General features: G+C 44.7%; 1 protein-coding gene across 3 annotated transcripts; it reads left to right on the forward strand.

Annotated features, from left to right (window-relative positions):
- The first annotated feature begins 430 nt into the window (after positions 1–430).
- On the forward strand, positions 431–15,103 carry gal3st4 (galactose-3-O-sulfotransferase 4). Of its 3 annotated transcripts, none has more exons than XM_028979319.1 (4): positions 431–487; positions 10,808–10,915; positions 11,271–11,580; positions 11,955–15,103. In XM_028979319.1, the coding sequence occupies exons 2-4, from the start codon at positions 10,812–10,814 to the stop codon at positions 12,957–12,959; spliced, it is 1,419 nt and encodes a 472-aa protein (XP_028835152.1). In that variant the 5' UTR covers positions 431–487; positions 10,808–10,811; the 3' UTR covers positions 12,960–15,103. The 3 variants fall into 3 exon arrangements, with proteins under 3 accessions (XP_028835152.1, XP_028835171.1, XP_028835162.1); XM_028979338.1 differs by lacking the exon at positions 431–487 and adding an exon at positions 5,619–5,876; XM_028979329.1 differs by lacking the exon at positions 431–487 and adding an exon at positions 8,825–9,343.
- The last annotated feature ends 695 nt before the right edge of the window (positions 15,104–15,798 follow it).

The following is a 15,798-nucleotide window of genomic DNA, read 5'->3' on the forward strand; positions in this document are numbered from 1 at the left end:
GCGCACGGGTTTTCGCTGTCACGTTGCAGACTGCCTGTCCCAGATCAGGCATAACAAGAGTGACGTCGGCCAGCGGTTATCTCAGCGCCGTAATACCTGGACTACGCGAGTCGTGGGATTATCACACTGGCTTTATCAATAAATTGTGAGCTTTGAAGTGAAAGTAAAATACGTGCAGTAGGAGGAATTCTCGTTTCATGTATGCAGACATTATTTAAAACACGCCAGTGCTACTGTGGAAAGTTGAACTTCGTCCGTGTTTTCTCGTTGCGCCATTATGCGATGTTCAGGGTGACGAGCGAGTCTTCGCATGCACAGTTCCACGTGCATGTGCAGGGCCCAGTCGTTGACGTCGGCGCGATTCCCCGCCCACCCGTAAAGTCACGCGGCTGGCGGAGTGGATGGGCTCGCGCATGCGCAACTCTGCCCTGGGGCCCGTCCCAGGCCGCGAAGGGAATATCGACCTCCGCAGGCTCTCACGTTGAAGGTAATGACGGACGGGGGTTGAGCGCATCACCCGTTAACGCGGTGTTTTCTAAGCGGGGCTCGCCGTGCAATAGGACAATTCAGCATTTTATGTTTTTAAGTACCTCTCAAAACTCACGATAAACTTGAACATGACTAACTATGATTAGAAGCTAAAATTGGATCACGAACATATAGCGCCATCTGGTGGACAAACCTACAAACATCGTTATAATGAGCTACGTTCTTCAGTTGTCAGATTTGATTGCTCTACAGCAGTGTTTCCAAACTCTGGTCCAACAACCTGCCACAATTATTATGAGGCCTATTATAAAATACTTGAACCCAATTAAGTTTGGGTTGAAGTGAAGACGTTTTATCTGAAATTCCTCCAGGGTTGGGGAAACATCAAGTATGGGACCAACAGAATTGGTAACTGTCTGTGGGACAACAACACAAGGATTTGGATTCAAGGTGCAGAGTATCCCACTTGGCTCATTGACAGAGGCTGTCTGTTTTAATTTAATTTTCAGATCTGTGTGGAAGACCCCATTTGGAATTGTGACTAAAAATGTTTGAAAAATACATACGTTCTCCTCCATCTATCCATTAACCGTGAACGTCAGAATTTATCATTTAGATTGAATAACATAACCATATTCTCTTAAACTCTACAACTAATGCAAAATGCAGCAGCACAACTGGTTTTCAACCTTCCCAAATTCTCCGACACCACCCCACTGCAACGCTCCCTCCACTGGCTCCCAGTAGCTGCACGCATCAGAATCAAAATACTGATGCTGGCCTACAAAGCCAAACATGGAGTAGCACCATCCTACCTCACAGCCCTCAGCCACTCTCCAACCCTCCAGTACTGCTCGCCTGGTCCCTCCATCGCTGAAGGTACGAGGAAGACGCTCATCTAGACTCTTCTCTGTCTTGGCCCTTAGGTGGTGGTGGAATGTACTTCCCCTCTAGGTCAGAACAGCACAATCGCTGAGTATTTTCAAACGGCATCTTAAGACTTTCCTCTGTAGAGAATACTTATACTAACCTGTAACTTTCTTATAACTTGTAACTAACTGACGGAGCGAATATAATAATTGTATTCATGGTTTGGAAGCACGGATAAGGGCGTCTGACAAGTGCCATAAATGTAAATGTAACTTTTATTAACTGGAATTTGTGATAATTGCCCCTCTATCTTTCATTTCCTTTACTTTCTGATCAGTGAAATGAAACTGGTCTATGGGTAAAGGCACAAGAATTTAGAAAATGTCTTCATATTTCTATATTCATTCCAATTTCTGTATTCTTTGCAGTAGATCGAATGAATGTTTTAAATGGTTATCACACTTCTTATCATGCTCAATATTCCACAGTTTTGTATTCCACAATTGGTTGCTGAAACCAGGCAATCATCCTGCACTTATTTATTTCTTGAGTAAATGAGGTTGGTGCCTAATTCAAATTCCATCATGCACCAGTCAGCCTCATTAACCATTAACCTAAAGTATTGTAGATTGTGAGGTTCAAATTCCTCCCAGAGTCCTGGTGAATTGGCAGGCCCAAGTCAGCACCTTGTTCCTCAATCTACTACAGTCCAATACAGTTTAGGTAGATGGCACATTTCAGTTGGAATGTCTGTGTCTTGCAGGAGAACATTAACAGAGCATCACACCACCTTGTCTGCTTCCTGTGGTCCATCCTGTTGCAGTCTTATGACAAAGTAAAAAACAATGCACATCAACGAAGATGTTCAGAAAATCGTAAAAAATGTGATTCATCTTCTTCTGAAATGCCTATGCTTAATGTATGCTTAGACCAGGATAGGCAAAAACAACACCCTGTAACTATGTTGAGAAGCTTATTCAGTTTTGGAGGTTGGGAGATGGTAATTTAATAAATGTAACCAGCAGGTGTCGCTATAACGTTAAATCATTTTTTTACATTTACATTTACAGCATTTATCAGACACCCTTATCCAGAGCGACTTACAATCAGTAGTTACAGGGACAGTCCCCCCCTGGAGCAACTTAGGGTTAAGTGTCTTGCTCAGGGACACAATGGTAGTAAGTGGGGTTTGAACCCGGGTCTTCTGGTTCATGTGTGTGTGTGTGTGTGTGTGTGTGTGTGAGTGAGTGAGTGAGTGAGAGAGGGAGAGAATCCCTTATTGCAATTTACTCTGTTACCAATACAGTGGGAAATGTACACTTTTACATTTTATAAGAGAAAATACTCAGCTTAAGTTGTGACTGGCAGTGAGAGATGAGGCGAGAAAGAAGAGTGAGTTGTGGGAAAGACTTGTTGGTACAGAATTAGTTGCAGATGTGAAACCTCAGACTAGTTCTGAAGTTTAGTAGGCCGCAGAAACCCGATCCATATAGACTTAAATAGGCTGAATTTAGAGCACAAGCTGACATGGCATACATGCCACAGTGATTTTGGTCTTTTGTTTTTATTTCTATTTGTTACATCATGTAAGAAACATGATTATAATATTTTCAGTAACCGGTCATATCAGCCTGAGACTCACAAATTAATTTTATGGCAGCTACCATTGGCCGTTATTAGTGGGAGAACCAACATGTTCTAGCGAAATAGATGCCGTTTGTAATTATTACATTTATTTCATATATCCAGACAAGTACGCATAACATGTGGATTAAGAGTCAACATACACGTTGTTTGTTTGAAACAAAATAAACGTATAAACAAAAAAATCTTGCTAAGTACATACTGTTGCCACATGGGCAAGTATGATGGTGCCTGACGTGCCTGCTTTTATAGGCCAATGCTCCATATATTACTCGTCAATGCATTGAAGCAGTGTTGACCTGCAATTGTTCTTATGGCTCTGGTGCGGGTATTTGAAAAGCAAGTTTCCTCCAGGTTTTTTTTTTCCAGGAGCGGCTTTATTAATAATTTGTGAAATACTGCAGCTCAGGCACAGGAGGAGAAGAGGCACGCTATGAGTGAGATATTTAGGGCTTCTTTTTCTCTCACCTTCAACAGTATAATCCACTCTCTGACTGCTCTTCTCCTTCACCACTTGACAGACCGCAGTGCATGATGGTCTACATTGTGCTACTTTTTGGTGTGCGTCGCAACTGTTCTGCATTACACTACGCAGCGAATTATATATTTTTTGGAAACATAGTTGACAGCAGGACACATTTTGGACACAGGGACAGAGCCTCTGGCACACCACTAGAGGGATCCAGAGTACCACCATTTTACAAACCAAGGCCTTTAGGAGTCTTTGAATTGATTTAGTAAAATTTCCTTGAAATGTACCCAGATAAAAAAAACAGCAGGCCTGGCTAATACAGAGAATTTCATGGCATTAAAATTGTCACAATTCTGACTCTGGGGAAATAATTGTGCATTTTCTTTGGTATTGTGCAGGTCTACATTTTGCGTAGTCGGCTGGGTGCAGACGTGCTGCTACGTTTAAGCTTAACTACATGCACATATTCAAGATCCTACATGCAGCAGCAGCACACTCACCCTTTAAAAGAGCTGAGGCCACTTTACTCAGGGGGTGAATTACAATTTGCGGGACCAAAAGGTTCATTTCTGAACAGTATCCCCGGATAGAGCCTATTTGTTGGAGGCTTTACTTTACTTTACTTTACTTTACCTTACTTAGCAGACGCTTTTATCCAAAGCGACTTACAAGAGGAAGACACCAGCAATTCTCATTCGGTTTCTGTAGATTTTGAGTTACAAAAATTAAGAGCCCTGATAAGGCCTAACTCGTCATGAAAAAAACATTGTTAAGTGAATTGTTAAGTGCTAGAAATGTATTATTTTTTTTTATTATTTTGTGCAGTGTGTGCATGTGCATATGTAAGTGTTAGACTCGTCTGAAATACTTTTTTAAACAAGTGGGTTTTCAACTGCTTCTTAAAGGTATTAGTAGTCTTGGCTAGTCGAACAGAGCAGGGCAAGTTGTTCCACCAGCCAGGGACAAAAAAAAAGGAGAACGGGGCTTTTTTGCATCTCCGCGGCCTCCTTCCACCAGCCTTCTAGACCCCCAACACTCTTTCTTATAACAGTCGGCCCATTGCATGTTTGTATGTACTTGCACCCTGTGCAGTATAATGCGTTATTGTTCTATGTAAACCCTTGTTCCGTCAAAGTTGTGCGAAAGTGTCCTTGCCCCCATGCTACAACACGCCTTGCTGATGAAAAAAAAAACAAAAAACATGTTTGTCATATACACAAAAATATGGGAATGTTTAAACATTATAAACAAAAAGCAGATCATTTAAAAAAAAAAAAAAGAGTTTTCAGAAACTTTTGTTTTGATGGTCAGATTTCTAGCCTTTCAAATATCTAACAGCTTTGTCTGAAAAGGAATAAAAGCCAGACATGGCCATGAACATGTTTTATTAATAATTCTCCACCTTTACATCTAATTATACCTTACGAGGTACGAAACTTTGTTTCTGAGATGGACGGAAGGCTTTAGGCCATACGGTGTTATAAAGTGAAAGAAATGGCGGGGTGTCCAATGTGAAGGTCAGCAAGAATTACTGGTGAGCGTCAGTGGTCGACCCAAGACAGGCCGGAACAGGTCGCTTCCGCCCCGGGCCAGGCGAGGCACAGACCCCCCCCCCAGTCTCTTCCCTCATGCGCGACTCATGTGATCTGCAGAGCCCCTCGGAGCGCCATTATCCCGAAGGCCGCGAGGAGCTCGAAACCACAGGAATGAATGGGCCGTTTGTTTCTGGGGGAGCATTGTGCGCCGCAACGGCCGGGCCTGGGGAACGGGCGGCCAAGCGGCTGCTGACATGCAGGCCTTCCCCTCGGTGACCTGAGCAGGTTTCCACGACCGGGCCTCTGACCTCCGATCAGAGCTCCGTGCTTGCTCACATCCACAATCTGATGTGGTCGAACTGAGTTGTTGGGGCGGTAGTAGCCTGGTGGGTGACACACTCGCCTATGAACCGGAAGACCCAGGTTCAAACCCCACTTACTACCATTGTGTCCCTGAGCAAGACACTTAACCCTCTCCGGGGGGGATAAATGCTGTAGATGAGTAGTAGGAAGGGCAGGTCGGGAGTGAAGGAATGGAGTGAGTGTGGTGGAGTGGGAGGAAGGAGGGAGGGAGTCTCTCCTCTCAGCAGTGACAGACTGAGATGGGGGTGGGGAGGAGAGGAGAGGAGAGGAGGATTGAGAGTCTCGCTCGCGGCTTGCGCAACTCTTTTGATTTCTTTTTATTAAACGCCGTGCTCGAGGTCAGCGGGCGCCAGACGAGGGTCCCGCTCGCGTTTATCTGAATGTAGATTCTTTTTTTGGACACCGGAGCTCCCTCCGCCGACTGAACTTTCTCTCCCCTCCTCCGGCGCCAGCCCCTGCCGGCGGGCTTGGAACTTCCGAATTCGACGGGAACACGGCGCGAGGTAAGCGGCGTCGTCCCGGGACGCGGACTTTCTTTAGAATGAACAATCGGTCCGAATCGGTTCTTTCTTTCTTTCTTTCTTTCTTTCTTTCTTTCTTTCTTTCTTTCTTTCTTTCTTTCTTTCTTCATCGGACAGACCAACAGAAAGAGAAAAAGCAGCCCGTTCTGCTGCAGGCTCGCCGTCCTGCTTTTTAAACAGATTACTCCGGTCTTCGGTCGATTAGCGCGTGTAATCGGGTTTGCCCGAGATCCTATTTGACCAGAACCGCAGCCGCCAGGAGTCCTGCGCCGTTTTTCCTTTATTCTCTTATTTCCCGCTCTCTCTCTCTCTCTTTTTTTTTTTGCGTATGAACACTTTCGATCAAGTTATCAGATCATTTTAAAATGAACTATTGTTGACTGTTGCTGGGTTTGATCACGAACCCCTGAACCCACAGAAATGATATAAACACAAAGGAATTCTCGTTCCACGTGGACCTGAAATTCTTTTTAATGCACCCGGTTCATCCACAGTGGATCTTTTTAAGAGCTGGAAGCGTGATGAACAATTCCAATGCTATATCTACATAAACCCTAGTCTGACCACCTGGTCACAGTAATGTGGCCAAGATCCATCATTGTCCATCGCTGTCCCTGCACAGTTTCCCGGAAAGTCCACAAACTCCTGAGCAGTTTCTTTTTTTCTTCTTCCTCCCCATTGGAGTCATGAGCAATGCTGCGCGTGTTGTGTGGTTTGTTATCTCAGCATTTCACTCCACTGTGCGACTCCTTGTTTGCACTGTGAGGTGGCCATACGTCTGCGGACGTTCTGTGACGCTGAATAATGCACGCGAGATTTGCAGAGGGGGCTCCGCTCCCTGAAATATTCATGGTGTGGAAACTGGGCCGGGAGACTGATACGTGGACCAGTCGGTCCTGGGACCTGCGACCTCTTCGTTTGCCAGTCTTCACGCTGAGAAAGGTATCAAACTCAAACGTCTGGGTCTCGGCACATCGTCCAAGGGTTACGATGTACGGAAATGACAGTCGAAGGCCTTGATTTCTAAATCTTGTGGAAGGGTCGCATGTTTCTCAGGGGTAAAACATGAGGCGTATTTGCATCAATATGTTGTCTTTGTTCTTCGATGTTAATTAATCTCAGGCAGTCTGTAAAATTGAGAGTTTGGGTGAGCTGACCATCGGGAGGCCATAAACTAGTGTTGTTTGTAAAAGCAGGAACTTTTTTTTTTTTTTTTTTTAGAAGTTGCTGATGAACTCCCTGCTCCGGGATGTGCTTCGATTTCTCTCATTCCTCTCTCGGCTTAATTTGTGAAGTAGTGCATTTCCCTAACAAGAAACCGCAGCTCTGCTGAGAGCTCAAGTCCGCCTGGCCCAGTTTGCAGTCTGCAACCTGAACCTGATGAGGTCTGCATGAAACCCTCACACGCTGAAATGAAGAAGGCCGCTACGGAAATCTGGGTAGAGTGGCCAAAGAGCTACTCTAGACCTTCTGGCCAGAATGGTCTTGACTTTTTAAAAGCCTTCAAATATGCACAGAGTATGTAGTGCCAATATGGAAGCACTTGAACATGTTTTTTTTTTTTTAAAGAAGAATCCTCACACTGGGACTTGAGCATGTTTTGGAAATGCTGACATTATTCACTTTAACTCAGAAGAAAATCCTGCTCGTCCAGTTTAAGGCCATGTACTTGTTGTGGAAACCTTTAGACGGGGCGCTATGCGGGCTGGAATGCACAGGATTTGCCATCCCTGTGACTTTCTTAGCCCTCCCTGAATTGCAAGCTCTCCGTTCCATTCGTACACTGAGGAGATAAATAATGAAAGGGGCTGATCAGGTTTTGGCACGTGGAAAGGATGATGCCTTGAGTCACAGTTAAAGCTGCAGCCAAATGCAAAGCGAGAACAAAATCGCCATTCAAACAATCACGCGGCAGCAGATGTCAGAAGTCTGACTTGCATAAATACCTTACCGATGCAGTTTTATAACAGTATAACGTATGCAAACTGTCAAATCTCTATTCTGCTCAGGTAGTAAAATCAGGGCCACCCCCCCCCCCCCCCTTTTTTTTTTTTTTTTTTTGCAAAGGTCTTATCCACCAGATGACCTACAAGAGATCTCGAATTCAATCACAGATAATCCATTTGGGGTACTGGCTGTGGTCCGGATGCATGGATTTTATAGGTGTGATGGAGAACACTTGATGTAAACAAGCATACATGGCATGTGCCCCCTTGTAAAGCAAAGAGCAGAGAAAGCGGCTGGAGTGACTAAATGTAACCAGCAGCCTGGAGCCTCACAGATGGAGGACGTTCCTTCTTGTTTACATAAAAGTTTTGCGCTGGGCTACAAAAAGTCATAGAAACCCAGCTCATTAACGTTTCATGCCCGAGAATTTTTGTTTTTTGCGGCCTTGATATTAAACTGACCACCGGGAATTCATGGAAATGAATGCAAACGCAGTTCAGGACGTGGTTTCATTGTTCGGCCATGCATTTCTGTGCAGCTTGTCTGGTCTGCGACTGAAAGCGTGTTGTCAGCATCGTCGGGCCGCACGGACGACGGGTGAATGACGTCAGAGCGCGACTCACCGCGCGTGTTGCCAAGTCTGCTTAATCTACGCGACGTTGGGTTTCCCCAGAACATGTTTCTTGTTAGAAATGTCGTAAACTCTCGTGGTGCCCTCCTAAGGGACATTTCCAAAATTCAGTTGCATATTTGGCACAAAATATGGGCACCGTTCGTAACAGCCCTGCTTGATTTCCCTTCCCATTCAAAAATCCATCCCTGTCACTCCACACGTTTAATTAACTGCAGGGTTCCTTAGGCTCCTCAGCCCTTACCATCTCTTTAACCCCCCTGTCATAATTGAGAGATTTTACGTGTATATATTTTTTATTCACATTTTTTTGGTTTGCATTTTGTTGCTTTTGTACGCGTCCAGAATTAGTTAATTTGATTAGATTACACAATGCCCACACAAAAGGGAGTGGGGATTTTGGACCATCATCTGGCAACACAGCTCGCGACGCCTCGAACGCCGTTCGTAAATCTCGGCCTGTCCCTCCCCCTCCTGCCAGCTGCGCCCAGGCTGCATCCACCCCTGTGCTGACAGACGCAGCTCGAACCCGTACACGCACGCACGGCGGCGGCGGCGGCGGCGGAGGACGCCGTTCTTCTCCAGGACGGAGCTTTTTATCGAGACAAAACGGGGACCGCACCATCAACGCCGTCGTAGTCATTATCATCATCATCATCATCATCAGCAGCCCCAGCGGAGGCGGCGGCGGCTTCTCCTTCACCCTGACGCCGCATGAGTCGATGCTTTAGTTCGGGTTGCAACATCCGCGGTCTTGCTGCACGCAGGGCCGGAGCTTCCGAGATGCACGGTGGCTGCCGCCGCCGCCGCCAAGCGCCGCGCACGACACGCACCAGCCCGGTTCGAACATGGCTTTCCGACGGACGGCGAGGTGAGGTGGTCGGATCGGATCGTTCCGCGTTAGAAGAAAGAGTCGCTGTAACAAAGGTCGTCCCTACCGGGCGCGCTTTCGTTCTTCGCAGCCCGTGCATAATCAGCATCTTTGTCTCGAGTTTCTTGGTTTTTTTTCTTCCAAGCGAACAAAGTATCGATTTCACTTTACCTTGTGGCCTCTTAGGGAATTTTTGTAGATTTTTTCAATGATAAAAAGAAAACATTGGCGATCATTCTGGCTGTGTTGGAGCTTGTGGCATGCATTTCTCCAAATTTTGAAATCCAGCCTTTACTGCTAGATGTCATCTATAATCTGGGTATGCATTTTGCACCCTCTTCATGGTCAAAAATGTAGAAATGTACACACATGTGCCATTAAATACTCATGCATCAAAATTTGTTTCAGTTGGTCAACTTTCCTTTACAAAATTATCAAACATTCAACAATTTTCAGTATTTTTAACCCCTTAAATGTCAGTTTAAACATTTGTTATTGAAAGTCAAAGAAGTGAAAGTGAAATGAAATGTCATTGTGAAAAACTGCAGCACAGCACACGGTGACACAACGAAATGTGTCCTCTGCTTTTAACCATCAACCTTGGTGAGCAGTGGGCAGCCATCACGGGCGCCCAGGGGACCGTGTGTGGGGACTGTACCTTGCTCAGTGGCACCAGCAACCTTCTGATTACCGGGCAACTTCCTTAACCGCTAGGCCACCACGGCCCCAACTGATTATTTATTTAAAAAATCCAGACAAATACGATTTTTCCCCCATAAAATAAATTGTAGTGGATGAGGCAGTGGTTGTAATTAGAGTCTTGGACATCAACAACCAACTATAAAAATTTAGTTGATTGCGTTACTTTTTTTGTGTAGTGTCAAAAATGCCTCTCGACACCCCTTGTGGCCATAAATATACATGCACCAAAAATTCTCATACATCAAGATTTTTTTTCATAAACCACAAGGATGTAGCGAGGCATTATTTGACACTTTACAAAAATTCCAGTGCAAATTTTTTGTTAATCCTAGCCATGTCCAAGACTGAAATTACCACCATGATCACCCCCTTACTATTTTTTATATATTAAAAAAAGCCTTTTGTGTGTGTTTTTTTTTTTTTTTTTTTTTTTTTTTTTTTAAATCAATGATTCAAATTATTGAACTGGTATTGTTAAAATAAGTGTTAAATTCCTGAAACTCAACTCCTTTGTCTCTTCGTTATGAATGTATTATCATCATGACCAAATTCCATCGTTGAGCCAAGTATTAATTCTTAACCATCAAAAGGAAATGTAGATAGGAAACCCGACCGTTTAAGCTTTTGAAATGCTCGGCCTTGCTTTCCTTACATCTGTTTTTGTGCTTCTCCTCATGTTAGACCTCTGCCACTTAAGCTAATGTGTGTGTAGATACGTGCGTGTGTGTAAATCCAATTAAATACAAAGCAACTCTCTTTCAGGAGGATGCGGTGGCTGGGGTGTCATCGGCTCGGCACGGTATGGAAGGCGCTTCTTGTGTTTGTGGTTATTGCATTCGTCGGACAGCTGCTGGGCTTCTTCAACAAAAGGTTTGCAGAGGCCTTTTCGGTTGTTTTTCTCCCTGGTTGGCTTGCATGTGTCACTTTGACGCAGAAATGACCGCTTTTGTGACTTTTTTTTTATCCCCCCCCGCTTCCTCCTTTGTCCTATGACTATTTCATGTTTGGCTGTGGTTGCTTCAGGCATCCTTCGGGCATGGACTTAATTAAGCTAGCGGAGCGTGAGGCCGGACTGATGGAAAACAAAATGTGTCGAGTTTAAAAGTCTGGCACTGTCCTAGCAGCCTCGCATAATCTATTTCAGTCTATTCTTCCGCGTTTCTGGTTTGTCTGGTTTGCCGTTTAACCCACACGTCTTTCTCTCCCTCCCGTCCCTCCTCCTCAGCTGGATGCAGACGGAGAGGCAGCGCTCCGTCTTCGCTGTGTCCTCGGAGGAAGCCCAGTCGTCGGCCCTGGGCTCCTGCAAGCCCCACACCCACGTCATGTTCCTGAAAACCCACAAGACGGCCAGCAGCACAGTCCTCAACATGCTCTACCGCTTTGGCGAGGAGAGGGGTCTCCGCTTCGCCCTGCCGCTGGGCTACCAGTTTGGCTACCCACTCCCATTCAACGCCCACCGGGTCAAAGGCTACAGAGGGCTGTTTGCGAGCGAGTTTCACATAATGGGCAACCACATGCGGTTCAACAGACCTGAGGTGTGGCAGCTCGAGTTACAGTTTGGAACGTTACAAATATCATTATTCTGTACTTCTACAGCCAGCAGTCATGGCGGATGCTGAAGGGCTTTTGGTCATAAGCAATGTGTACTTCTGATGCTAGTGTGTTTAAAGCCACACAGATTCTTTTTTTGCCTTAAAATGGAAGGGAAAACCTAATGCTTGATTTAGTAGTCAGCTCAGTGTGTAGGGAGCAAAAAGCACAAAATCTTACATAATGCTACTTTTGAATGATTGCATATTGAAAAGAAAATCAATTAAATTGACAATAAACTCATACTGCAATTAAATAGTAAACCAGTATTGTTATATATATATATTGCACTGCAAAAAACCTGTCTGGTCTGTTTCAGGTGGAAAAGGTGATGCCAGCTGACACCTTCTACTTCTCCATTCTGCGAGACCCCGTAGCTCTGGCCGAATCCTCCTATGCCTACTACAAAGCCGTGGCACCAGCCTTCAAACGAGCTAAGGGACTGGGAGACTTCGCAAATGACCCCGGGCGTTACTACGAACCGCGAATGCGCAACAACCACTATGCCCGCAACCTGCTGTGGTTTGACTTCGGACTGGACCACAATGCCAACTATTCGGCGCAGTTGGCACGGTCCGGGGAGGAGGCAGTGAGGCGATCCTTCAGCCTCATCCTGATCTCGGAGTACTTTGACCAGTCCATGGTCCTGCTCCGCCATGCCCTGTGCTGGCCACTCGATGCCGTAGTATCGTTTAGCCTCAACGCGCGACAGCAGAAGCCCGCTGCGGGGGTCGGCTGGGTTGGGAAAAGTAACCCAAATGCCGCTTTCATGCTAACCGAAGAACAGCGGCAGAGCCTGCGAGAGTGGAACGCCCTGGACTGGCACCTGTACCAGGCTTTCAACCACACTTTCTGGAAGGAGGTCGAGCGCTTTGGCATGGCCCGCATGGAAAAGGAGGTGGCCCTCCTGAGGATTCGTAGGGAAGTGCTGGCTCGGGCTTGCCTCCGCGACGGGGGTAAGCCTGTGGAGGCCAGTCGCATTCGTGACAAGACCATCCGGCCCTTCCAGAGCGGCCTGGTGAAGATCCTGGGGTATGAGCTACAGCCGGGCCTGGACAACACAACTCGGCAGGCCTGCCTGCGCATGATCCGTCCCGAGATCCAGTACAAGGACCTGCTTGATGCAAGCCAGTTCCCCAAGGCGCAACCTGTACCCAGGGTTCTTGTCGGATCAGGATCCTCCGTCAGGAGAAACTCCTCCGCTGTCAGGACAGGAGAGAAGCTGGTGGGCTCTTCTGTGGACAGGGACTGGGACAGATCCAGGCTGGTACCGAACCTGTCACTGTCACTCAGAGGGGTTGAGAGGAAACAGCGACAGAGATAGAGCTGGTTCGAACTCCAGAGCAAGAACAATTATACCCCCTGCACTAATCGAGTTGCAGGGAGTTCGGGGTGAATAGAGACATTGTCTCTCCCGTCCTCACGTCCACCCCGTCCTGATGATTTGTAATGAAGCATTTCATTCCTGCTCAGACATGCAGGGACTGGTGAGATGAGTGACAGAGCAGAAGATGTGCAGATATCACACTCATATATATACACACACACACACACACACACACACACACACAGAGAACAAATTGTAAAGACGCCTGGTCTGTTATGGGGCAGCAGTTTTGTACTTCCTCAGATAAGCAGGTCCTGTTTGTCTGATGAGCTCATTTTACATCAAACTTAAGAAAAATGTGCACGTTTGCACCCCACTAGACCCTTTTCACCCATAAGACTGTTCATAGTGCTTTCGGAATGAGTCGAAAGAGCATACACACAGAGTGTCTTCAGGCTTGACCGCTGCAGTGGGAGGCAGTAAACTCTCACTGAACCCTCCCTCGCACACACATGCCACTCTGGCGTGGCATGAACAGTATCGGGTGACCGAATATGAACGCGGTACCAGGCCCTGTCCCGGTGCGGCAAAAAGAGCAGCTCATGCAGAGACTCTGACCCCTTCACTGTCTGTTGGCGTCTGCAATCTATGGTAATCCGTGTAATTCAATCATCTCCATCAGGGGGTTTTATTTATTTGTGAATCGGTTACAGTTTCAGGTTGATGTTTGGGGAGAATACTACACCCCTTGAGGAAGAAGTTGACCCCATGTTACACCCTGGGATGAGGAGGTCCTGATCAGAATGATTGTTTTAGTGTCTTTTGCATTGTGGTCTGACATAGATGTGACTGGTGTACATGGACTGCATGAAGGAGCTGGTCAAACTGTGAACCCCAACATACCCCTTCTTTTAGTGGTCAGCTGTGGCCTCTCTCTTTTTCTTTTTTTTTTTTTTGCCATAATATCATGTTAAATTCAATTTCTCCAATGATTTCCATATCTTCCTGATATAATATATCCCTGAATAAGTAAGAAAAGTGACTGCTTGACTATGTTAAATCACAAACCAGACAATATTGCAACCCAGGGAACTCCATTATACCATTTAATGCACTCAGATCAGCTACCTTTGCCTTAGAATAAGTTCCAGAATGGAACAGGGCTTTAATACAGATGCTTGCTGTATCCCCGCCCAACAACTGTTGGTGTATATATTGTATAGTCATTTCTCTTTAAAAAAAAAAAAAAGGGGGGGGGGGTTGTCCTGTGAAAAGAGACTTCTCTGTACAGTCCACTAGTTCCTACACTCTTTTGCAGAAGTCATGCAAACATTTTCACCAAATCTGAAGGTACCTGATCACATTTTCACTTAGTAACACCTTTTAAAAGTAGGCATCTTTATTATTTGTATGTCTACACTTAAGAATAATTATGACACTTTTTAAAATGTAAACATTTTACTTGAATGCACTGTGGAACCCCCATTCATGATGGTTGAACAATGCCTTTAAGAACAATGGTATAATCATATCAACATTTGACGCTCTACCCATCAACTCACAGTGACTGACAGACTTCTTTTGTATATTCAGCCCACCCTCAGCATGACTACACATTGGTCTTTTTTTTTTTTTTTTACTCCCACGTGCTCTGTATGCTGTACATTTAATGCGTTTCTGTTTTTGTTGTGAAGGCCGCAGTGGAAACAGTGAGCCTGGAGCTGGGTGACATGAGTGAACAATGCCATTAAAATGATAAATGATGTCATGAAAAAAAATGATGTCATGAAAAATTATGATATGCATCATTTTTAAGTTGAAAACATTTAGTTTTGAATACAACAGAGGTGTTCTCACATGGTATGGGGAAAACGTATTCCAATTATTCAGTTACATGGGAAACATGGGTATTAACAATGCATAATATTGTAATCGGTGAGTATATTAAATGTTATTATATTCATATCAGAATGACATTCTCATAATAAAATGGCCAGCCATAAATGATGCATACAGAATATATGTAATGACATGCATTACTGAAGGACTAGTATTTGTACACAATTCAGCAGAACTGGAATGGTATTAAGTGTTGACTATTCACAATGCAATAAAGATGAAAGGGTTGAACGATCAAAAAATATCATGTTATCATGACTATCTGTTCATTTAAAAGTACACCAAAGAGTCTTTGCTGTGTGTCTGCTTTAAAAGTAAAGGAAACTGGAAGTGGCTTTAAAATCCAGAATGCGATGCTCACATGAATGTTATTTAAAAGTAAATATACTTTGTAATTCTTCTATGGGTAGGCTGAGCAAAATAAGTCTCCAAGGAACAGATTCTGAGACAAAAATAGATTAACTCGGGCTGACATGGTGAGTCACTTCAAACTTAGTCAGCTGACATTTAAAAAGTGGCATCTAAGAAATCTGAAGAAAGGTCAAAGGTTACAAACAGGGTAATTTCAGCAGTTAATTGTACCATAAAACATTATTTTTTGTTCAGTCATTTTTTATTTATTTCTATATCAATGACCATTGACACAATGATAAAATCCACCGAAGGTGCAAATTTGATCACATTCCTGATAACCCTTTTAAGAGTGAAAGGAGTTTTAATAATGGTAATATGTACACAATATTATTTCATCTTTGTTACTTGAAGTCATTTATATATGTATCCCACATGTATCCAGATGCGCTTTGGATTTGCATTGTTTTCTTGTACTCAGCTGAATGGAATAAAATGAACTCTCCTTCCAACGCTGTCAGTTTTATGATATTTATTTTTCTTCAGATGACGCAGAGCAACTGCTCTGTTTTCTATTTAGTAATTA

Source organism: Denticeps clupeoides, chromosome 1, assembly GCF_900700375.1.
Source record: "Denticeps clupeoides chromosome 1, fDenClu1.1, whole genome shotgun sequence".
Lineage (NCBI taxonomy): Eukaryota > Metazoa > Chordata > Actinopteri > Clupeiformes > Denticipitidae > Denticeps > Denticeps clupeoides.

Excerpts from the sequence above, each read along its gene's own strand:
- gal3st4 (XM_028979329.1), top strand. The coding sequence starts at position 9,321 with ATGGCTTTCCGACGGACGGCGAG. Across the intron at positions 9,344-10,807 it reads GCTTTCCGACGGACGGCGAG|GAGGATGCGGTGGCTGGGGT; the intron begins GTGAGGTGGTCG and ends ACTCTCTTTCAG. Across the intron at positions 11,581-11,954 it reads TGCGGTTCAACAGACCTGAG|GTGGAAAAGGTGATGCCAGC; the intron begins GTGTGGCAGCTC and ends GGTCTGTTTCAG.